Raw genomic sequence first — 25628 nt, 5'->3', positions numbered from 1 at the left:
TACTGCATCTTACCTGCTTTGACAATGCTAAGTACATCTTCCTGATCACACGTGGATGGCACACACACACCAATGCGAAAGCTTACGAAGTAAAAGAGTTGAGCATATTCCGTTAGTCTGCTAGACAACTGAAAAGGATATTTATATGAGTAGATCTATTCAACATTGAAATAACTAAAGGCATTTCAACATTTCGAATATATGAAACTATCCATGACTCAAGGGTTCAGAGTTAGAGGATTCAACCCATCAATACATAAATATGTTCAAATTCTTGTGTAAGGAAAATTAAAATTCTTAGCGCCTTTACTTCTGCACTAATACGAGTATTTGTATGACATCTAAAAAAGCACATATTTTAAAAAGTAGTCACTGATGATTGTGTATTTCAATACTTGCTGTACTGTAACTAAAAAAATTCCACCATTGGCAGAAATTGACCATACGCGGATCAGGAAAATTTAGAAAGTTTTTGTGTAATGAAGGAGAGGATATCAGGAAAACTATTGTGAAAGATGAAGGCAATTATGTTAGCGAATTGAGATAACATGAAGAGTTCCTGTTGAGACTGAATCCCCTGGGCCTTCGTAAATCCTAGTAGGGTGAGTACTCGCTGAATCCATACTGAGTGGATTGATTCTGATTCATCGAAGGCAGCTGACTCTCATCACAGCTTCCAATGATTAGTCGATTTCGACAAAGTTTTCCTACTAATGACAGCATTTGAAATCCGTCAAGGACGTACAGAACTTCTCGTAAATTCTGTGTTTCTTTCACAACTAGGATAACCGACGAGGAAAACACGGCAGTTTACACACAAAAGTATATATATTTAGGCAGACGGTTATGGATATTACGAAAGATAATCTGGTCATGGGTGACTAGAATGGCTAACTAAACCATATTGCTAATGTGCATCAAACAATTGAACTCTATAAAAAGAGATCCTTATAGAAATGACTCTGTACTATTATGCATATAGATAGGTCTGCGCATGTACACATCATCTGTCCAAAAAGAAACCGAACTTTTCGAAAATGGTAGAAACTAGTGGCGCCACCTGTTGTGTCTTTTAGTTGTCGAAAGCGGCAACCTTCATTAGTGTTGTATCAACTGTTTATGGCATTTGTTTCATTGGAAGCTGAGTTATAGTGTCAAGAGTGACAGTGTGTTTTGGCGAACGGTCGGAAAATGAGTTTCAAACAGAAAGCTGCGATTGGCTTTTGTGTTAAACTTGGTCAACGTTTTACCGAAACGCATCAAATGCTTCAAAAAGCATACGGTGATGAATGCTTATCCTGTACTCAAGTTTACGAGTGGTTTAAGCGATTTCAAAATGGTCCTGAGACGCTTGAGGACGATGAAAAGCCCCGCAGTCCAAAAACTAGATTGAGCGAAGTCATCATCCAAAAGCTGCGTGATATCTTCAAAGAAAACACGAAATCATCCGATAGATTCATTGAAGATGAATTGGGGATTCCAAAATCAGCTGTGCACAACTTTTGACCGAGATTTTGGGCCTTCGTAAATTGAATTCGCGATTTGTTCCCCACAAGTTGACCGACGACTAAAAAATGTATCGAATTGAACACTGCAAGGACCACATTAAAACCGCTCTTAAGGACTCAAACTTCCTCGAAACGATCATTACTGGTGACGAAACGTTATATTTTGAGTATGAGCCAGAAACAAAGCTCCAGAGTGTTGAGTGGAGACCACCAGAAGAGAGGCATCCGAAAAAAAAGTCGCTTGGAGAAGTCAAAAGTAAAGACAATGCTCATTTGTTTCTACGATTCCAAGGGCATTATCCACAAAGAATTCGTTCCACCTGGCCAAATGGTCAATGCTGAGTTTTACCTCGAAGTTTTGAAGCGATTGATAGCGAGAATTCTTCGCGTACAGCATCAATATCGTGACGACCGGCCGTTCGTCAAAACACAGACATTCTTGGAACTATAACTCGGCTTCTGATGAACGAATGTCTTAAACAGTTGACACAACACTAATGAAGGTTGCCGCTTTCGACAACAAAAAGATACAACAGATGGCGCCACTAGTTTCTTCTATTTTCGAAAAGTTCGGTATCTTTTTTGGACAGAGGGTGTAGTCTTTCTCAGTCGTAGCTGTATGTGTCACTGCATCCTTTGTTAATTACTTAGTATTCTTCCCATAACAGTTAAAGTTTTAGAATTAAAAGGGAAACTACTTTATTCCATTCATTCAACGTAACATCCTTTTTCAAGGATAGACAATGAAACTAACCCACTGATATATTTCTTGTACATTTGTTGTGAATCCCACGCACAAAAGGTGTTAATCTGTAGTATATTTGATTAGTGTTGTCTCGCTAAGATTAGATAATCCCGTTGCATAGTTCCTAATTACAAACCTGACACTATTATTGAACTAGGGAGTAGCAGCTCCTCCATTGGAGGGTACAGCAGTAAAGCGGTTTCCGCTGGCACACAGCCAAACAGTGAATGAACAGAACCTGCTAGTAACACTTACGGGATTTACTGATCAACGATGAATAATACTGCTCCTTACTCCGCCAAGTCGTGCCTGGAGGAAGTATGAGTATAGAGCAGCTTGAAGGTGTACTGTCGAGGCTATGCTTTGACGAGCACGGTCTGTGTGGAAATTGTGTTCACAAGCAGTTCTTATCCTCCCTACGTGCCTCTACCCTATAAATTTTATTACTCTTTTACAAACATGAAAGTTTTTTCCACTTTGTTAAACTCTAAATTATCCATTTAGTTTAATTCTTCATCCAGGTGTAAGCAAACAAAGTTTGCGGCTGAAGTATCTTCATGTCTGAGGCAATTTGTGATAAAGGTGGAGTAAGCTCTGATCACTTGCCTTAGTATCTCCGATAATGCAAAGCACATCTCCATGTGGACAAGTGTGATGCTGCATTAAGGTAAGGGCCACTACCAAGACCGGTTTCGACCTTTATTGAAGTCTATTCAGTGGGAGCCAGACCCTGAGATGGATACCAAGGTTGAAGTAATGCAGAACTTATATTTACCTATACGAGTTGAAACAAGGTGTTTTGACCATATTAAATAAAAATCTCAGGATGAGAGAAAGATGTAGAAAGTTTTTTTTTTTGATCTTATGCCAACTTTACCACGAGTTGCCTCAGACCTGAAAATACTTTAGGCGCAACTTGGCTTACTTGCTTGTTTGCTTACTTGGGAAAAAACGATTAAAACCCAAGTTTATAAAATTGCAGGGCATCTTTAACGTATAGTACACCCAAGGTAAAAAAAACTTTCTATACCTTAGAATTAACAAAACTCCATATAAAGAAACCACTTTTACATAGATCTTACCAAATCAACGATTACACCGCCACCACTAAGAGCCACCTTTACCCGATATTGGTTAGTAACACGGAAACTCGACTGCTCATAAGAATACCTCACCAATTTCGATAATACATCATGCGTGACGCTTCTGTAAGAAAAGAGGATCGAAAGGAACACGCGCAATAACATTAAATCAGTTAGGGAGGCACATATTGAAGTTGTTTGCAAGGATAGAAAAATCAGAACTCCATGCTGGACACAAGAAATTGAAGAGATAGTTATGGAAAAGAAAATGATTTCTGATGCCCTTCGGGGATTCATATGCCTCTTTTCCGTAGCGTGTGATTTCTTCTTCTTCTTCTTCTTCTTTCTCTCTCTCTCTCTCTCTCTCTCTCTCTCCCCTGATCTTATTTATAGTAGAGACAAATCGGTTCCTTAGAATTTCCATAAACAATCTTCAATATGCCTCTTGTTATCTTTAGCCAGAAAGATCAAAAAATTACTATGACCTATTGTAATAAGTCCTCTGGATCAAATGGTATTCCTCCAGTTGCTAAGCGCTTATTCTCCAGAACGAACATTCATAAATCGCCTGTAAAATTAGCCCTGCTTGGATAGCGTCTATCTAATATCATGGATGCAAGTTTTATCCAACCTATTCAATGTGTTGCATCGTTAGCATAGTATGTTAACAGTAGAATGCAGCTGGTCGAGACATGCTGCATTATATTTTCTATCAGCGCTGCCAAGTTATCAGGATTATCTCGATAAACCCAGTCTTTGAGAATCCCCAGAGCCAGAAGTCACAGGAACTCAGACCAGTTGAACGAGGCATCCATGCAGTGGGAAACGAACGTTTGATCACTTTGGCTTCCATGAAATGTTCTCATCGAACTTCCTGTACGGATAGACCATTGTGTGGACGTCCTGCATGAAAATGACTGAATCCATGGGAGGCGCTGCTGTAGCTGTCTCACAACAAAATTGTTTATCATACCAGCGGGTCTCAAGATCCGTGAATGTCTTCAAAGAAGAACGATCCCATTACAAACGAAGCCGTAAACCCCCACCAGACAGTAACTTTAGGTTATGAAAAAGAAATTGTTGGATTGCATACGGTTCTGCGTGTCCATACCCAGAAATTGTGGGCATTCACAGCTTCGTTCAGGTGAAAGTGAACCCCAACTTCCCACAAAATCATCCACGTTCACCTAACGTCCAACTCTACTAGAGCAAGGAATGTTAAAGCGAATATCAGTTAACTTTTAAAGTCCTGCGGGTGCAAGCTCAGAATCAATGTTATCTTCAATGGGTAGAAATGCAGAATCTTCTGTAGAATTTTCCAGACAGTTGTATAAAACACATCTATGTGTCTTGATACAGCAGGCACACTGCAGAAACCACCACTGTTATTCATGGCCTGCTCCTCAACGGCAGTAGCAACTTCATCATTTGCTGTGAACTGATTGGTTTGCGACCTCTACCAGGTCGTGCTATACATATATACATGTATATATAGCACGAGCAACGAGCAACGTTGTATATATATATATATATATACAACGTTGCTCGAAGCAATTCCCCGAATTGCTTCGAGCAACGTTGTTACTTTTCTTTCTATTCAGCAATTAATCCTCCCACGGCTTTCAAACAGTTTTACGAAGGCCTCCTCTGACTCGTCGGTTGCAACTCGATGTCACAAGCATAACTGACGCTCTTGCATTGACCCTGAGGTTGGAATGCCGTTTATGTCATGCGGTTGCATTTTGACGTAATGAACATTCTATTATTGCTAGTATGAAGCCTGTTGGATTTAGTGGAAATCGTTAAGGCTTTCTGCGTCCTGTGTTGCTAGTTGTGAGAGGAGTGTTTCTAAATCAAATTGATTAAGAATTAGCTACATTACTATGAAATAGACTTCTACAATGTCATCGACGATTTTGCTAACAGAAAAGCAAGAAAAATAACATTTTAGAATGTCGAAATTAAAGTTTTACTTCAAAAATAAACAGTGTTTTAATTTATTTCCCTATACTTCGTTTTGACTTTTTGTGGTATTTTTGGTGTGTATTGAGAGGGGCAGCAAAAGCTCTAGTTACACGACTACCCCCCCCCCCCACCAAACCACTTATTTCTTACATCTATAAACTGTGAATTTAGAACTTTCTTTTTAAGACTCTTTTAACACATTATTTCTTGTTGTATAATTTATCGCCTATGTTATTAACGAAGTCTACTTCATTATTCTACTTCGATGTCACAAGCATAACTGAATAACTGACGCTTTTGCATTGATCCTGAGGTTGGGATGCCGTTTATGTCATACAGTTGCATGACATAAAGGGTATTCTATCTTTTAATTTTATTATAATGCGTTTACCAAAATTAACATGGATGTTAGTGCAGACAATCAGCCTATAATACTAAATATTCTGCTGGTATTTTCCCTAAGGCAGTTTTCGGCAGCTAATGTCATTTTTCTACATTTATTTAAATAAAACTATTAACATTTTTCTAGACTTTGCTTCGCACTTAAATGTTACATATTACCAACGCCTAAGGGTTCTAATAGAACCTATCCTTATCTCTTCTAAGCCGTATCCGTCCGGAGGATAAGGTGGTTAGCCCTATGCCTCCCGGGATTAAAAAGCCCAGATAAACAGAGGAGAAAAACCTTACTGTCCACACCCAAGACTGGCTAATTGGCTGTGGCTAAGAAAGATACTTAAGCTTCTCACATTGGCGACGGGAATCGAACCTAGGACACTTCTTTCAAGGCATATGGTTACGAAGCTCATAGCCAATCGGCTAACCACGGACTTCAGTAATATCAAGATAACAAATTTTGGACTCCTAACCATGTAGGAGATCACGTGATACTACACATCAGAATTCTTTACTCTTCACAATGATTTTAACCCTAGAAAGGCAAAAATACACATTTTAATAATAATAAAAAATAAAGAATTATTATTACCACATATGACCAACAAAACTTTTAAAAAAAATTTGAAACACTTAAGTCAACTTACTCCTCGAGATAATATTTTAGACTTTTCAAATATTTTCATTTTATGGTTTAACACTAAAAATCGAGGTTTTGGTGGCAGTGGTGGTCTGATCTCGAGCGAACAGTACTTCCCGCGAAATAATTCTTTCTTTCGTTGATTGGTGAAAGATTTCCTGTCGTCCGTAGCAATGATGTTCACGCACTCGTCATAAGATCCGAGAGAAGCGAAAGCACCAGATAGTATTCCATCCATAACCTTTCCTGATGCATCCACAACTACGGTTTAAAACATAATAAAAATATTAGCAGAAATATACAGAAAATAAATCGTGCGAATGAGTCAAATAATAATCATTGTAATAAGAACACCAGGGATAACACTAAGAATCTACAACCTTCATTAGTGTTGTGTCAACTGTTTATGACATTTGTTTCATTAGAAGCCGAGTTATAGTGCCAAGAGTGACAGCGAGTTTCGACGAACTGTCGGTCGTCACAATATTCATGCCATACGTGACGAATTCTCGCTATCAATCGCTTCAAAACGTTTAGATAAAACTCACCATTGACCGTTTGGCCAGACGGAACGAATTCTTTGTGGATAATGCCCTTGGAATCGTAGAGACAAATCAGCATTGTCTGTACTTTGGACTTCTCCATGTGACTTTTTTTCGGATGCTCCCCTTCTGGTGGTCTCCACTCAGCACTCCGGAGTGGAGTGCTGAGTGGGGTTAGCACTCTGGAGTGGAGTTAGCCCTCCGGGGGCATTGTCTTTACTTTAGACTTCTCCAAGCGACTTTTTTCGGATGCCCCTCTTCTGGTAGTCTCCAGTCGGCACTCTCTTTCGGGCTCATACCCAAAACACCACGTTTCGTCACCAGTAACGATCGTTTCAAAGAAGTTTGAGTCCTTACAAGCGGTTTTAATGAGGTCCTTGCAGTGTTCAATTCGATTCATTTTTTGTTCGTGGGTCAACTTGTGGGGAACAAATCGCGAATTCAATTTACGAAGGTCCAAACTCTCGGTCAAAATGTTGCGCACAGTTGATTTTGGAATCCCCAATTCATCTTCAATCAATCTCGCGAATGACTTCGGGCTTCCTTTGATGAATTCACGCACTTTTTGAATGTTAACTTCGCTCAGTCCAGTTTTTGACCAGCCTGGTCTTATGGTCGTCTTCAAGCGTCTCACGACCACTTTGAAATCGCTTAAACCACTCGCAAACTTGAGTACGGGATAAACATTCATTCCCGTATGCTTTTTGAAGCATTTGATGCGTTTGGGTAAAAATTTTACCAAGTTTAACTCAAAAGTCAATCGCAGCTTTCTGTTTGATACTCATTTTCCGACCGTTCGTCAAAACACAGTCACTCTTGGCACTAGAACTCGGCTTCTAATGAAACAAATGTCATAAACAGTTGATACAAACCTAATGAATGTTGCCGTTTTCGACAACAGAAAGATACAACAGGTGGAGCCAGTTGTATCTTTTTGGACAGAGGGTGTGTGTATATATACATACATATCGTATTTTTCCTTCAGCCTTATGGCTGTTTGGATAGCAATATCTACTATACCAGAGAGATGATTATGAAGCAAGGTGGTTTCCCCTTGCCTTCCTTGCCATAATTATTTATGAGAGTAGCCTGGGTGTCATAAGTAAACAAGCAAAACGGGTCACAGGACCGGTTTTCTTATTTTTTAAGGAATGAAAAACCTGAGTAGTGGTAGAAAACCCCTCATCTCCGTACGAGACCGGTTAGCTCACTTTTAGTAGAAATAAACTAACGTCATGGACAAGAATCGAACCCAGGTATTTCCTAAGAAAGGGCTTCGTCTATACCAGTGTTTCCCAACGTTTTTTTGGATCATGCCCCACCTCAACACCTCAAAGATTTTGATGCCCTCCCCCCCCCAGCATAATAGTCAGCCAAGTTCTGAAAAAGTATAATATAAATATGTACTTTAAATAAAAAAGGTAAAACTATTTTTAATTTGACTTTCTTCAATGAATATAAATTTTATATTATACGCTGTATATTATAAAACATAAATCGAACTGAACTCGGATGAATAAAATCCAACAATGGTGAGTTTTTTGAGTATATCGGTGATGAAGTGTCAAATGCAACTGTAAAACTATTATAGCTTAAAAATATCAAAGCGCTTTATATGGATTTTTACATAGGTCAAGTCCCATGAGAACTGTAAATAACCTTGTTTGTTTCTATGTATATTTTTTCCTAAATATTAATGTAGTTAACCCTATGGGAAGTGAATGTATTTACTGTTTTAACGTCAAAAACAAAGGCAATGCTTTGCCATCGGAACTTTGTATATAGCTATGTGTAAGAGCGCAGGAAAGTTGTTTACAGTTTTGTGTAAGAGAAAGTGCTTACAAGCTCTGCGCATAGCATCTTAAAGTTAGTATCTAAAAGTGCCGCTAGGTTTAGAGAAGTTTCCGCGGCCCAAAAGGACAAGCAAAGTATCAAAGAGGTCCGCTAGTTTTAGAGACAAGTTTCCGCTGCCCGTCAAAATACGATCAAAAGAATGCACGGAGGAGAACAAAGAGCGGGTCGAACTTAAAAGAAGATGAAAGACTCATGTCGAATTCTTCGGAGTTTACCACCCTTAGTGCAAGGTCCCAAGATCGCAAAATAAAAGGGGACTGAGCAGAGCATAAAGGGCTTCCAGGAGGCCAGCTGCAGACAATAAGCACAGTCCTAACCAGAGCAGTGGCGGCAGAGAACCAGGAGAGGCAAGGCCCTAGTTACAAAGAGGAGAGTCCAGGTCCTAGTTACAAAGAGGAGAGTCCAGGTCCAGTTGTCGACAGAGGAGAGCCGAGATCCAAGTGCCAAGAGAGCAAAGGCAAAGCGCTGTTACCGAAAAGAGCCAGAGCCAGTCGGTGGAAGTGACATTCATCGGCAATTAGAAGCAGAAGTTCCCGAAGTAGGATCCAGAAGAGAATTTGTCTGTATGCTGAAACCTTTTGTATGTGCTATTCGAGTACTGCAGATCGCAGTCCAAAAGCCCGCTAATATCCCGACGTGACTGCTGTAGCAAGATACTCCTGAAGGAATCCTAAAACTCCAGATGAAAGAAAAGCCATAAAGACTTTAGTAAAAGACTCTTGACTTAATGTGTGATAGAGTCTCTGTATTATATTATTTTGTATATTTTCTCTTATAATCTAGGAGATATGTTGTGTATGGACTATTGAGAATTAGTTTAATACTAATAAAACGTGTCCATAAGAGAGTTAATTGGCATGTTAGAAGTTGATATCAATTATTAATGTAAATAAAAGTGTTTTAATTATTTGTTAAAAGAGTGCTGCCTGATCCCTTATTTTACAATTGCACTGATCCTAAAAAAATCGGATATATATATATATATATATATATATATATATATATATATATATATATATAGGTAAAAAATAATTTAAATGTCTGAAAAAATAAATAAATATGAATAGAAACTAAAATAGCCAAATAATTCATCTAAAATATGTAGGAATACAATACATAAATTTCAATAAAAATGGAAAAACATCTTTAGCCGACTCGCAGTATAAAAAACCGTAGTATTATAGATAAATATTTCGTGGGTGGAATCATAATAATAATAAAAAAAAACTATTTATTCTAATAAAATATTTACGTTTAAAAGTATTCTGATATAACCAAGTTAAAGAAAGGTGCAAAGAGTTAAAGAATAAAATAAAAAAAAAATAACATTTTGACGGAGATGGACAGAAAATGAAAAACGCCTTTTCAGCATAGATATCAAAGATTATTATCCAATCACAGATAGAAAGAATAAAGAAACTACTCACGACGAAAAGCCCATAGTTTCATATTCTTTAGCCCAGCAAAAATCCTTATTAGGCTTCCCATACACTTCCCTGACATCGTAAGACTCGAACCTCTGTCAATGATTGTCGGCATTATTAATTTTAGTATTCGGTCCACTAATTCTTTTACTTTCCTGTGGTTGTGCTCCCACATTTTTATAATATCATCTGCCTTAGTAACCACTGTATTATTCAAAATATCCTGATCTCCTTCGTTCAAGACATCATCACTTTTAACATTCGTTAGGACACAAGCAAATACACATATGAAGACTGTAAACACTTTCATTTTCAACGATGCTCTAAAGTTTAGGGTGCGCAAACTTTCTCTACTGAGATATATCTAATACTCTATGGGTGGCACGCGACAAATGATGCGTATAGGATTACAACACGTTTCTGACTATATCCACAGCGTCTTTATTATTTTTTATTTATTTATTTTTTGCGTAACATCCACGGAGAATTCAAGGTCTCCAGTTCGTTGCTAACAAAGGCCACCTCCCTTTACTGCCTATTGGAGAGTTTCATGACAGGAGGCCCATTCAAAGCATTATTTCAATACGAGACTGTCTGCTACACTTCAGCAGATAAAGTCGACAGAGATGTAACTCTACTAGCTTAGCTGCAGCGAAATGACTTTAGTTAATTATATAAAAAAAAAGAGCTTAGGGCAGAGCAGCCAACATTTACGTGATGGAATCCAATCGAAATGCATGGCTATGTATTCATGAAAAAAAAATTAATGGCGTTCACTTTTAAATTGATATGAAATGCTCTGAATATTTTATATGAAGTAATAGAGATACAGTGAGGAAACTACTAAGAAATGTATGTTTATTGCGCAATAAACAATAGGCCATTGATCTTCCTTCCATCACCCAATATAACACTCCATTGTTTTCTAGAACAGTTTCTAGAAAAAAAAATTCCAGGAACACTTTCTAAAATTATGTAACTGTTTACTCCTCCTTGGGGGGTACTAATGTGTTGATAGAGGAATAAATATTCGGTTGATTTTTTCGTATTAAGCAACTACAGCTATGGAGTCAGTATACCTGCCGTTAATTGGTCCAATTCTTTTGGCCGATTTGCTTCATTTTTTGCTGATAAAAATGTCTCGATTTCTGAGAGGAAACACCCTTTTCTACCCTTAGTATGATGCTACCTAATTCACTTTGAGAAAATACTCATAAAGATTATTCGCATCCTGGACTGAATCCAAACCAGATAGTTTCAATCAAGGACCAAGAATACGTTGTTTCTAGATGGTCGACGATTTTAATCGCTCGCTTAGTGCGAGAACAAAACACTGATTATTAAAATTCTAAAGCGGCTTTCTTGAAGAACAAATACATTTGCCTCTTAAGAAATATTTCCAAAGTATCTAACTCTAAACCCATTCTTAAATAACCAGGTTTTAACTCCTAGATTTTTTTTTAACACTAGATGTTTGCTAACGTTTCGCTATCCGTATGGCCGACAGCATCTTCAAGAAGTTATTTTACATAAGCAAAAACAAACGTTTCCCAGTGGTCGCAATTTCTATAAATTGAAAAGAGAGGAATGATATCACGTGATATCAGGAATGATATCATTACGCATAGCAGTCTACATTGTTATGTAAACTCTGTATGTGATTTCTAGAATGTTACAAATATTAATTAATGTCATGAACGATCATTCCTTGGTTTCTATTTAGTATGCGCCTTTTGGACGAATGATCTTAGAATACTCCTAGAACAATCAGTCGAATTAATTCTCTCGTAATTACGGCATAGAGGAGGCCTGCCAATTTGCCTTGTGATATACTGTATGGATCTGCGAGTCCGTTTTTTTCCCATCCCTTTGTTGTTTTCAACATCGTTTATATGTTCTTTTTTACGTATTTCAAAACTTCTCCCAGTTTGACCTATATAACCTAACCTTTCCACAAGAACACATAATCTTATATATTCCTGGATATTTATAAAAAAGGAATATTGTCTTCAGGACAAGATAAGAAACTTTGTAAGGTTTTCAATGGCTTGAATGCTGTTCTGATCGATTTTAACACAGTACTTGGGTCATTTTTCTTGATGTGTTACCAACGAATGGTAAGGATATCGCGCTTTTTAATTAATTTCCGGATTATCGTGGATGTTTTATCGGAAAATATAAGTTTCCGGTACGCTAACTACAACGAAATGCAACTACCTTCATCACTAACGCCATCTACCGCCCACCACCACCACTAGTATTTTCACAGACAATCACAAACATCCATGCCGATAGCGGGATTCGAACCCGCAGCTTTTCACAACGAACTACATAACGACTACATCTTTGTTGTTCTTCCTATCAAATTCATAATGTCAGTACGCATTTTAGCGATTAGGTATGTGGTGGATAATGCAGAAATTGAGATCACATTTCCAAGCTTTTAGCTCAGTCTTTTTCTTGGTAGATGGCAGTACGCCAGCAAGAGTTCCTTAAGAAGTCAAAACCTTTTGGAATGTGCGCTTCATTATTATCATTATCAAGAGAATAAAGCTCTTCCAAGTCCATTTTTATCATTCCACTAAGAAAGAAATATATGACAATGTCTTATAAGGCTTACCTAAATGTTTACATGAATTAAAAGCGAATGTGGTTGCCTGGATATGCTGATTGTAATAAAACTAACTTATGATGTTTTAACATAAACAAAAATGTAAGGAATACTTAAGTAAGAAACAGGAATTTTGATCTCTATAGCCAGTTAATTATTATTTGATCTTTTATATGGTAATGATTTTGAAAGTCACATTTATATGTGCTATTGAAATCAAACTAGGATTAAAATAACTTCAACGATTGCGTAAAAAAGTAGCAATATCACTTACTGCAGCTAATAATGGAAATACTAATTTATTATACTAATTAGAAACGCCATTTAAAACTAATTCTGTCACAAAATATTTTATGAGATATTTCCGTTTTGAAAGTGGAGGTTTTTCACCTCAGTATCTTATAAATGATGCGTCTTGTAGGGGGCACATTATAGTGTCACTGAAAACGTGATCAAAATTTAAACACAAGTTCAAGGTTTACAAGTAGGGGAAAAAAATAAACACTTCAGCCACTTATGGCAAGTTTTTTTTTTTTTTTTTTTCAAGGACAGAAGAAAACCAGTTTGTTTGGACTTTCCTCTACTTCGAATTAGAGTTTAAACTTAAGATTCGGATTAGAAATTAAGACCAGAGAAAATGAACAGAAAGAATGATAAAAGTTCATAAAAAAAAAGTTATTGATTGTTCAGTATTTTGATAATGAAATAGAAGGTAGGTGTCGCTTTTTGTTGTAACGTTTGGTGATTTATAACATTAATTGCGTGTAGACCAGTTGACTTATAGTAATCGTTTACAAAGCAGTTAATTTATATTATTAGTTTAGGAATGATTGAAAGTATCTTAGGATTACCGGTGAGTAAAGACATTAATTTGTTGTGATTCATTTATAGGTTTCGGGAGCTTCAAACTTGTGCTTTGCTAAGCCTAATTCTTATGTTGCGTGTTTATAATTTTAGCAGTAAACAATTGTTCACTATTTTGATAATGAAATAGAAGGTAGGTGTCGCTTTTTGTTGTAACGTTTGGTGATTTATAACATTAATTGCGTGTAGACCAGTTGACTTATAGTAATCGTTTACAAAGCAGTTAATTTATATTATTAGTTTAGGAATGATTGAAAGTATCTTAGGATTACCGGTGAGTAAAGACATTAATTTGTTGTGAATCATTTATAGGTTTCGAGAGCTTCAAACTTGAGCTTTGCTAAGCCTAATTCGTATGTTGCGTGTTTATGAACTAATTGCCTGTGAAAAAGTGAATTTCAATTAATCTATTATTGAGAAGCTAATTGTCTTTTTTTTTTTTAAAGTTAGCAGCACTGACTTTACAGCTAATGAAAAAATATAATTAATTTATAAAAGTTAAAATTGGCAAATACGCTTGAATTGGAACAATTACCATATCAATAGTAGATGTGACTTCAGCGAATGAAGGCAGAAGCCTAAAGGCTCACAGAATATCAGCGTGCAGTCAATTTTCTTAAAATGTATTATTGAATATTCCTATAAACATTCCCTTATGTATATGAAATTTTGTCCTCAGATAATTAATACCTTTAAGGTTGAAAATGTCATTTTCATCAACTCCAGGTTTAGGTTCTACTCAATTTAAGAAACAAGAAGTTTGTGATGTAAGACTCACAGCTTCGCAGTAGATCTACGAGAATTACGAGAGATACTGGCTATTGGAGGATAAAAGATACTAATAAATGATAAATTAAACAAGAATCGTAACAAAAAATTGCAGTGTAGAATAGTTAGAGAGAATATTGTTAAGAGATTCGAATGTCAAGGGTGTAACATCTGAACATGAGCTGAAGATGTGTTTGAGTGGTAGTACATTAACTGGGGCTGTAGAGGAAGTGATCGTACTAATTATAATGAATGATTTGCGTTGTAAATAAGGTAGCACAGAATTTTAGATTGTTATTAAAGACTGTGAAGCGGAAAGTGATAAGGATGGAGGTTTTAGTATATTGTCCTAAGACGAACATTATCAGTTGGAAAAAAGGAGATAGCTGCTGTAAGAGGAAAAATTGGTGAACTTATAAAAAATAGAGATGCAATAATCAAAAGTATTCAAGAATTTTATACTGAACTCTATGAAGACAAAGACCGAGACATCCAAGAATCATCTATGGATAACTCGACTGAGGAAGAACATGATGCCCCTGAGAACTTACAAGGTGAAGTGGAAATGACACTGCAGGAAATGAAGAATGGAAAGGCCCCAGGAGAAGATGGAATTATGGTAGACTTCCTAAAACTAGGAGGAAGCCCTGTCATCAAACAACTGGCTAAACTCTTTAATAAATGCCTACGAGAAAAATTCTTCCAAATAATTGGAACGATCACTTCTAAAATTAATTTTTAAAAAGGGCAATAAGGAAGAAATTAAAAACTACAGACCCATCAGCCTACTCCCCACCATATATAAAGTCTTCACAAAAATTATAAATAATTGAATAAAATCTAAACTAGAGGGAATTCAATCCTGTAAACAAGCTGGATTTAGGAAGAATTACAATACTTTGGACCATATTCACACATCAGCTTCTTGAAAAATCAATTGAATACAATAAACCCTTATGTCTGGCCTATATGGACTACGAAAACGCATTTGATTCAGTTAAAACATCTGCAACATTAAAAGCACTTGAAACCCAGGGAACTGAGAAACCATATATATTGAAACACTAAAACATATTTACAACAATGCAACTTCTGTAATTAAATTATATAAAAACAGTGAAAAGTTTCCAATAGAAAAAAGGCATCCGGCAAATATCTCCCAAATTATTTACAGCTGCACTAGAGGAAGTCTTGATTGGGAAACAAAAGGAATAAACATAAATGGAGAAAGGCTGCATCATCTGAAATTTGCAGATGATATTGTCCTGATAGCAGATAATCTTGAAGATCTGGAAGACAGCTAAATCAGATAAATGAAGCTTCCAGAGAGATTGGATTAAAAATAAATAGAGAAAAAACAAAAATAATGATGAATAAATACATAAACCATAGAACTGCCAAAGTTGAAAACCATGAAATAGAACAAGTTACTTCATATGTATACTTGGGCCAATGGTTATCCTTTGAGGATTGCCAAAGAAAAGAAATTGAACGAAGAATTCACCTTGGATGGATGGCTTATTGAAGTGACATCCCTATGAGTCTAAAAAGGAAAGCTTTCGACCAGTGCATACTTCCTGTCCTAACATACGGAGGAGAAACATGGACTTTAACAGAAGCCCTAAACAAAAAACTGAGAACAGCACAACATCGCATGGAGAGAAGTATGCTGAAAATAACATTAAGAGATAGGAAGACAAATACCTGGATAAGATCTCAAACAGGTGTCATGGATATTGTAAAATACATTAAACAGGCTAAGTGGAGATGGGCTGGCCATATTGCCAGATGCAGTGACGGGAGATGGACTAGAAAAATGACAGAGTGGAGACAGTGGATGTAGCAAGACAAAGAGGGAGACCGAGAAGAATGTAGAGGGATGAACTGGAACAAATTGCAGGAGTGAGATAGATGGGAGAGGCAGAAAACCAAGTGGTCTGGAAAATCATGGGACAGACCTTCGTCCAGCAGTGGACAGAACCAAAAGGTTGAAGAAGAAGATAGATGAACTGCAGCGAACTAGAGAAGAGATTGGGAATGACGATGTAATTCATCCAAAGACGTTGATGCTGTTTTGTGCGAAATAGAAGTTTACGAAGTAAAATGCATAGTTTGGATGCTGCTGTAGACTAGAGGCAACTGGAGAGGACTCAGAACTACACAAGCAAATTAATCTTGTGAATACATAAAACATATACATTGTGAATAATTTTCACTTAGAGGATACAGACTGGAAGGAGGAATTAGCATGCAAAAGAAGAAAAAGAGAATTTATAGAATTACTGACAGACAACTTCCTTAGGCAGCACATTATGGAAGAGACACGTTCCTAGCATATCCGGTAATAACATCAGAGAATCAGCCCGTAAACGTGGTAAAATTTTGCCTCCGTTTGGCGAAATTGATGTGTGGATGTGTGACTCGGAAATAACTTTATGGCTACGGCATTATCCGACATTAATAGGTAGATGCATCTGGTCGATAACAGTGTTAAAGTTAAAGAGTAGCATTCAGATGGTGTTTCACTAGAAACACCCCCCTTGCTACCATATTATCCTAGTATACAGTGCCATCATCTGATACGATGAGTCCATTAATTTGAAGAAATTAGCCCATGATATAGTGGAACGGGCACGAATACTTCAATATTCATCAACTTTTATTCTTCTTGTTGCTATTCGATAGAATATTGAGCCTACGTAAATAGAAGTTGAAATAAGATAAGCAGAGTTATTTTAACTCATATTTATGTGATAACTCCTATTTCAGATTTTAATCAAGGATTTACGAAAGCTTTATCTTTATCGTGAGTGATGCTATTACACTAGTGTTGTTTCATTTAAACAGATTCCTTACGTTTCAGTATGATGAACTGCCTATAAAAAAACTCATTTGTTTGTAATTCTGGACAAGTCATCAAATTTCTAGAAATGACATAAAGTATGCTGAACTGTCAACTCCATAACAAGGTTTACTGACGCTACATAGAAAGACCCACCTCTCCATCCATAACCTTCTGTTGGGGCCTCCCTTTACATATTCCAGTTCTCAGAATTGTTATTATACGGTAGACTGTGTAAGTTAAAGAATGCATCTTTCCGAGAAGACTCACATGCCACTGTTTGTCTTTTTTACAGCCATAAAATCATATGAATGTTACCAGGCTAGTTCAACGAGATCTTATTTTACGATTTTTAGAACAAAACAATCTCTGTTACGGATATATGCTGAATGACAGTGGAACATAAAGCTCGCCCAGTGTGTGGTTCGCAAACAGTCATAACAAAAGCATTTTTCTGACAACTTGGATTTCATATTAATGCATTTATACATTTTTCATTAGTTCTTCAAGGATAAAAGAGTGACAGCTCATAAAAATCAAAATATTTCTGAAAGAAAATTTTATTCTAAGTATTTCGCCAGTGACAAACATTGCGTTTAATTTTTAAATAAATACGTTTGGGATAAGATGGCATTTAATATTAACATTTCTGCAGCGTCTAAAATTCGCCTGTGCTAGAACTCATAAAATTTTCATAAATGCTTTAATCTAGGGCGAAAATGCATGAAAATATTTAATTGAAATAAAATATTTTATTATACATGGGAGAATGTAAATTAACTTGATAAGCCACCCCATGATACAATGGTAACTAGTTACACCTTTACCAGCCTCCTTTGAAAGTAAAAAAAAAAAAAAAAGAAAGAAAGAAAGAAATGATAATGAAAATGCCTTCAAAGAATTCATTTTCTCAGAACTGAATACTTCGAGTTAATTGTACCTGCAGGCACAGAACAAAACCACCGAATGAGTAGGTTATGGGGCTAAAATGTCGAAATCACACTAAGTGCAATTGCTGTGTGTGTGTGTGTGTGTGTGTGTGTGTGTGTGTGTGTGTGTGTGTGTGTGTGTGTGTGTGTGTGTGTGTGTGTGTGTGTGTGTGTGTGTGTGTGTGTGTGTGTGTGTGTGTGTGTGTGTGTGTGTGTGTGTGTGTGTGTGTGTGTGTGTGTGTGTGTGTGTGTGTGTGTGTGTGTGTGTGTGTGTGTGTGTGTGTGTGTGTGTGTGTGTGTGTGTGTGTGTGTGTGTGTGTGTGTGTGTGTGTGTGTGTGTGTGTGTGTGTGTGTGTGTGTGTGTGTGTGTGTGTGTGTGTGTGTGTGCGTGCGTGCGTGCGTGCGTGCGTGCGTGTGTGTGTGTGTGTGTAAGAATATAAAATTTACTTTAGAACAAGAAGAACTTAGAAAACTTCCTTATCTTGACAGCCTATTAGAAGTCAATGAAAAAGATAATAAACTTTCTTTCTCAATATATAGAAAACCCACCAACACAGGAAGGTTTCTTAATGCGGCCTTACACCACCACCCTTCGCAAAAAATAGGTCTAATAAAAACCCTGAGAGACAGAGCTTATAATATTTCCAGCACAGAACAACAGAGAGATGAAGAATTGGAATATTTAACACAGATCCTCAAAAAAAATGGTTATGGACCCAAGACTATCAAAAAAATCCTCCACTCACCTCCTAGAAGCATCCCACAAAAACAAGATTTCAAAAACGCCATCACGCTTACATATATCAAGAATGTTACAGACAAGATGGCTAAATTACTAAAGAAACATAACATCAAAGGAGCCTTTCTCCCTCTGGAAAAAATTTCAAGATTTCTATATCCCCCGAAACCTCCACAATAAGTACATTGACTCATTGAAAAAAACCAGGTGTTCATAAAATTTATTGTTCTTGCGGCATCTGCTACGTAGGACAGACAGGAAGATCTGGGGAAATACGCATGAACGAACACCAAAAGGATGTACAAAACAGAAGAGAACACAAATCAGGTCTAGCTTTCCATACCACTTCCACCGACCACAATGTACTCTGGCAGAAAACAAACATGTCTTATATAGAAAAAACTGTTACATAAGGAAATTTAAAGATGCTGCAAACATGCTTAGAATTCCAACAGAATGCAATAAAAATCAGGGCTTAATTCTACACCAAGTTTCGTCAGCTTTGATAAAAAATATAACTCAGTCAGACCTCGGACATTATGAACGTGAACAACAGAACGTGGCATCATCCATCATTGTTTAAACTTAGCACAGCTTTGAATCTGCATTCTGATTTTTAATTTTATGAATAGTCAGACGGCTACAACTGTATATAGTATGAACTATTAATTTCTCTTTCTTGTTTTAACTTTCAGTTACCTTTTACCCCTGAAGATGTAAGTCAAACGACTTACGAAACTTGTCGGGTTTTATTTCCTTATTTTGCTTTTAGCTTAATAAACAAAATGTGGTCCAATTACCGGAATATATATATATATATATATATATATATATATTTTAAAAAATATAGATTTAATGACTTCAAAAAACCGAGATAACTTATAAAGATTTTAATGAGAATAATACTACTAGTTTCGCTTATAACAGTCTTCCTCGGGTATTCGTAAAGGAAAAAGAATAGTAATAAACATTGAATTATTTAAACAAACTGAAAATTACAGGTAAAAATCGCCACACATAATTGATACATAAAAAACGTTGTATTTTTTCAAGTTGTTCTAACAGGCGTGCCATTGTTTATTGCAAGTGTGCGTGCAGGCTCACGTGAACGCCAATATTGAATAACTGCAGCATGGCTATCTGGGATGTTTAACTCAAATTATTGTTTAAGTGGACAGGGTTCAGCAGGATTTCCCTTGATTCTACAATTTTCCTCTCGAACTCATCATCACAGCGAAAAACATTTTCTGATCTATCCCAGCAAACGGAGTGGCTTTGTTGATCATCATTAGGATTTTTTGAAAAAAGAACATGACTGGATAACGCAGTTGCATGAGATCTTTTGTAAGAGATGTCTCTCTTATGCTCTTCTATACGTTGTTCAATAGATTTGTTAGTTTGTCCAAAATAAGGGATATTGCAATCGCACCATAATTTATATACACCTGGATATTTTAGGTTGTGATGAGTAGGTTTTGGATGGCTGATTAGAGAACCGATTTTAGGAAGTGTGGTGAAGAACGTCCTGATATTATATTTTTTAAGGACTTTAGCTAATTTTTTAGAGACTGTTCTAATGTATGGAATGGAGATGCTACCTCTAAAATTAATAGTTTCTGTTGTGCACTGCCTAGGAGGATCCAGAAGAAATTTTTTAATGTTTTTTTTTTTCAGAGTATCCATTTTGTTTAAAGATAATAGCGAGGTGATTTATTACTTTTTGTAGTTCATCTGGTTCGGTCAAGAGAGAGCGTGCTCTGTATCCTAAGGTAGATATAGTTCCAAGTTTTTGTGGTGGAAAATGATGATAAAGATTATGCAGATATCTATTGGTATGATTAGGTTTTCTGTACATAGAGATTTTTAATCTTTCAGAGCATCGTGTAAGCATGACATCCAAGAAAGGTAAGGAGTTATTATTTTCTAGATCAGCAGTAAATTTTATATTAGGATGTTGGATGTTTAGATGATGAAGAAAAGCTATGAGAGATGTGTGCCCGTGATTCCAAACAATGAAAATATCATCAACATATCTTTTCCAAACTTTCGGTTTAAATGAGAAGGAAGATATGGCTTTTGTTTCAAAATCTTCAAGGAAGATGTTAGCTAGAACTGGGGACAAAGGATTGCCCATTGCCAGGCTGTTTTTGTTGGTAAACGGAGTCCTGATATCTAAAGTAACCAGAATGAATGCAATGCTTTAATAAAGCAAACATTTTTTTGGATAATTTGTCCTTTGGTAATATAAGTACCTCTTATCCCACGCATCTATGGAGTTCCCAAAATTCATAAAGAAAACATCCCTCTTCGCCCAATTCTGGAAGGAATTGACTCACCTACGTATAAACTTTCCAGATATCTGGCAAAGTACCTCAAGTGTTTCTCCAATAAATCTTCATCTTTTATCAAAAACACCACAGATTTTGTTTCTCATATAAAAGATATTCCCATCAATGAAAATGACATTTTAGCTAGTTTTGACATTATATCTTTATTTACTAACGTTCCTACGGACGAGGTACTTACATTACTAAAGGATAAATTATCCAAAAAAATGTTTACTTTATTAAAACATTGCATTCATTCTGGTTCCTTCAGATATCAGGACTCCGTTTACCAACAAAAACAAGGCCTGGCAATGGGCAATCTTTTATCCCCAGTTCTAGCTAACATCTTCCTTGAAGATTTCGAAACGAAAGCCATATCTTCCTTCTCATTTAAACCGAAAGTTTGGAAAAGATATGTTGATGATATATTCATTATTTGGAATCACGGGCAGATTTTCTTCATCATCTAAACATCCAACATCCTAATATAAAATTTACTTCTGATCTAGAAAATAATAACTCCTTACTTTTCTTGGATGTCATGCTTACACGATGCTCTGAAAGATTAAAAATCTCTATGTACAGAAAACCTAATCATACCAATAGATATCTGCATAATCTTTCTCATCATTTTCCACCATAAAAACTTGGAACTATACTACCTTAGGACACAGAGCACGATCTCTCTTGAATGAACGAGATGAACTACAAAAAGAAATAAATCACCTCACTCTTATCTTTAAGCAAAATGTATACTCTGAAAAAAACGATTAAGAAATTTCTTCTGGATCCTCCTAGACAGTGCACAACAGAAACTATTAATTTTAAAGGCAGCATCTCCATTCCGTACATTAGCACAGTCTCTAAAAAATTAGCTAAAGTCCTTAAAAAATATAATATCAGGACGTTCTTCGCCACACTTCCTAAAATTCGTTCTCTAATCAGCCATCCAAAGCCTACTCATCACTACCTAAAATATCCAGGTGTATATAAATTATGGTGCGATTGCAATATCTCTTATTTTGGACAAACTAACAAATCTATTGAACAACGCATAGAAGAGCATAAGAGAGACATCTCATACAAAAGATCTCATGCAACTGCGTTATCCAGTCATGTTCTTTTTTCAAAAAATCCTAATGATGATCAACACAGCCACTCCGTTTGCTGGGCTAGATCAGAAAATATCTTTCGTTGTGATGATGAGTTTGAGAGGAAAATTGTAGAATCAAGGGAAATCCTGCTGAACCCTGTTCACTTAAACAACAATTTGAGTTATAACATCCCAGATAGCCATGCTGCAGTTATTCAATATTGGCGTTCACGTGAGCCTGCACGCACACTTGCAATAAACAATGGCACGCCTGTTAGAACAACTTGAAAAAATACAACGTTTTTTATGTATCAATTATGTGTGGCAATTTTTACCTGTAATTTCCAGTTTGTTTAGATACTTCAATGTTTATTACTATTCTCTTCCTTTAAGAATACCTGAGGAAGGCTGTTATAAGCCGAAACTAGTCGTATTTCTCATTAAAATCTTTATAAGTTATCTCGGTTTTTTGAAGTCATTAAATCTATATTTTTTAAAACATATATATACATATATATATATATATATATATATATATATATATATAGATTTTACTTTGTATCATACATCATACATCTCTTACAAAGCATCATATATCTCCTCCAGGAGATGTGCTTTGCATTATGGGTAAATATTAAGATTAGTGATCAGAGCTTATTCTACTTTTATCATGAGTTGCCTTGGTCTTGCACTACGTGCAAGGTCAGTTAGACTTGCAACACTTGCAGGCGCAAATTTGACTTGTTTGTCTGTTTGCTTACTTGGGAAATGGAGTAAAACCAGTTTTAAAATAGCTTGGTATCTTTAACATTTATGAATATATACAGTGAATCAAAGCATATAAGCCATGATGTTTTCAGCCTTTGTGAGATTGCAATGTTACAAATTACGAACTAAACATAGAACTACGTATAATGGGAAATATCTGAGATACACACGGAGAGTTCAGTAATTTGCTTCAGAACTATCTATCTATATTATTCTTTCCTGCATATCCAAATGATAACCACTCTACCAGACATCCAGTAGAGCCCTAAGCATCGGCGATCCACTTCCGTGGTTGTCTTCAGGTTGGAATAAACACAAGTATATTAGAATCTGCAGAAATATTGCCCTCAACCATATTGAAATCATATAAACTTGAGTTAGAACTTGTCACAGTATGTATTCAACTCTAATTTAACTATTAAAAATCCAGATCACGAACACTCAAGAATAAATAGATTCAGAACAGTTTCTAAAGACATCAATATCATTTGGTGTATTTTTTTAATATCTGTATTTCTGTGATATCCGATAAAGTCTTTGACAGAAGCACTAAACGATTAATTTTTTCAAATAAAATACTTAATTATCTTTTGTTTCTTCAGCATTAACCGGTCATATAAAACTACACTGCTTGGGAAGAAGTCAACGGACACCATAGTGAGGAACAGGCAGCCATGGCGCCCACCTTAATAAAATGTCGGACCTCCTTTGGTGACTTTCGTGTCTATAAACCACGTAGTTACAGCAAAAGTCTTATTACACGGTGCATAGAAACGCCACACAGTAGGAAGCATTGCATTGTTCAGAATGTTCAGATACCCTCAAGAATTCAATCTTCATGGTACAACAAACAGAGGTCCGAAGCCAAACCAGGAAAAACAAGATCATTACAATGCCACCTCTGAATTTCATAGTGAGGGTTACGCACTCTGGCATTCACCAGACATCACCACATCCATCCATCTGCTCGGTAGAGGATATTGAGTGATTCTTCGGTCCATAGCGCAGCTTTTTCAGCTTCCACGTTCCTGTACATACTCTTTCATCACCCAAGACGACGCTGCATTTTGGTCCGGAAATGTGGGGCTTGCATATCGCTGTCCCAACAAGGAAACCCATGTAATGAGCCACGATTCTGAATGTGTTTATGCAGATTCGTGTTCCAGTCGATGCTCGGAACTGATTTTCAACGTGTCGGCCGAAGAATAGCGGTTTTTATATGTTATCCTTCGTCGCACCCCCTTCGGTCACGTTTGGTGTGTGTGTGTGATGGGTCATTAACTGTGCGAGTAGCACTTGGAGTTTGCGCCTTCATCTCACTATAGTATCACTGATTGTTCACATGGATAGCCTAATTTGTCGACAATTTGTCGTACAGATAGACCTACAACATGGCATCCTATCACAAAGCCTCTTTCAAACCCTGTCAGTTCCCTTATCCCAGCTATTTTACCCGGACTTGTGAGCATCATACTCCTAAAATTTATACCGGCTACAAACTTTTGAGAAAATAAAATGTTCAGTTACTGTTATTGCCATACCACCTAATCAAGTAGTATTTAAATATAAATATTGAATTATTTTCACTATTTATAACTGTTCTGTTTTTCATTTATTGTAAAATTATATCTGAGAAAAAAATTAAATGTTCATTCCGTATAAGTTTTAACCTAATTTAATTAAACATTTATCATAAAATTTAAAAAATAAATTTTTCATGTAATTTAAAATAAAACTTAAATCTTCATTCCATATAAACGTAATTATTAACATAATTTTTAACTTAATATTGTTATTAAGTTAAAATGTTATTTTGTTAATAAGTATTAACATAATTATTAACATAATCATAAAATAACTATAAATCTACTTTAAAATTAACTGGTTATGTAATACGGGAAATGCGAAGTTTCAAACAAGCTGACTAATCAAATAATTGAAGACAGATGTGATTCTTCCCACACTTCAAAACCCTTTATCACTTTCAGCGAAACCTGTTGATCATGTGAGATCTCTTTAAATGACAAGCTGTCTTCCTCCCTATGCCAAGAATAATTAAATTTGCAAAATATCTATGATCCATCTGTCAATTTGATGTTTTTTCCAAAATATATATTAAACAGTAACACTATCTGAAAGAGGAAAGAACAATGTAATAATGTTTACCTACATGAAGAATCCAAATGCAACTAGATCAAGAAATTCATGATTTTCTACGGAACAATATGAAAGAGTATTTTAGTTTGGCGATGAATAGTATTCACTTCTTCCCATTCATTACATATTATAATGTGTATCGGAGCTCTTCGTGGCTAAACATGTAACAGATTACATTGAGGAAACATGTTTTTGCACAACTATCATTCATGTTTTTGCAAAACCTTGTTTTGCACAACATGAACGATACAAGTTCTGCCCGTATGTTCGCATTGTATAAGGTTTCACTAGTCTGACAGCTGTTTGAACGTTGGTTCTCATTACAGATCAGATAGAAGCAAATGTTCAAAACGTCTAAGTTCCAAAAAACTTGG

General features: G+C 36.1%; 1 protein-coding gene across 1 annotated transcript in view; it reads right to left on the bottom strand.

The window, feature by feature from the left end:
- The window catches only part of LOC150092310 (nose resistant to fluoxetine protein 6-like), a 34438-nt gene extending 24039 nt beyond the window's left edge, over positions 1-10399 (bottom strand). The window contains exons 1-3 of the mRNA XM_090415089.1: positions 10160-10399; positions 6344-6597; positions 14-128 (exon numbers count right to left, since the gene is read on the bottom strand). Coding sequence (XP_090271215.1) covers positions 14-128; positions 6344-6597; positions 10160-10331 — 541 coding nt within the window. The 5' untranslated portion in view covers positions 10332-10399. The remainder of the gene's footprint in view (positions 1-13; positions 129-6343; positions 6598-10159) is intronic.
- Positions 10400-25628: the final 15229 nt, after the last annotated feature.

This window comes from Typopeltis vanoorti, chromosome 26 (assembly GCF_054136105.1).
Source record: "Typopeltis vanoorti isolate ZY-2024b chromosome 26, IOZ_Tvanoo_1.0, whole genome shotgun sequence".
NCBI lineage: Eukaryota > Metazoa > Arthropoda > Arachnida > Uropygi > Thelyphonidae > Typopeltis > Typopeltis vanoorti.
The sequence above is the reverse complement of the archived record's forward strand: the minus strand, read 5'-3'. Positions and strand labels throughout refer to the sequence as shown.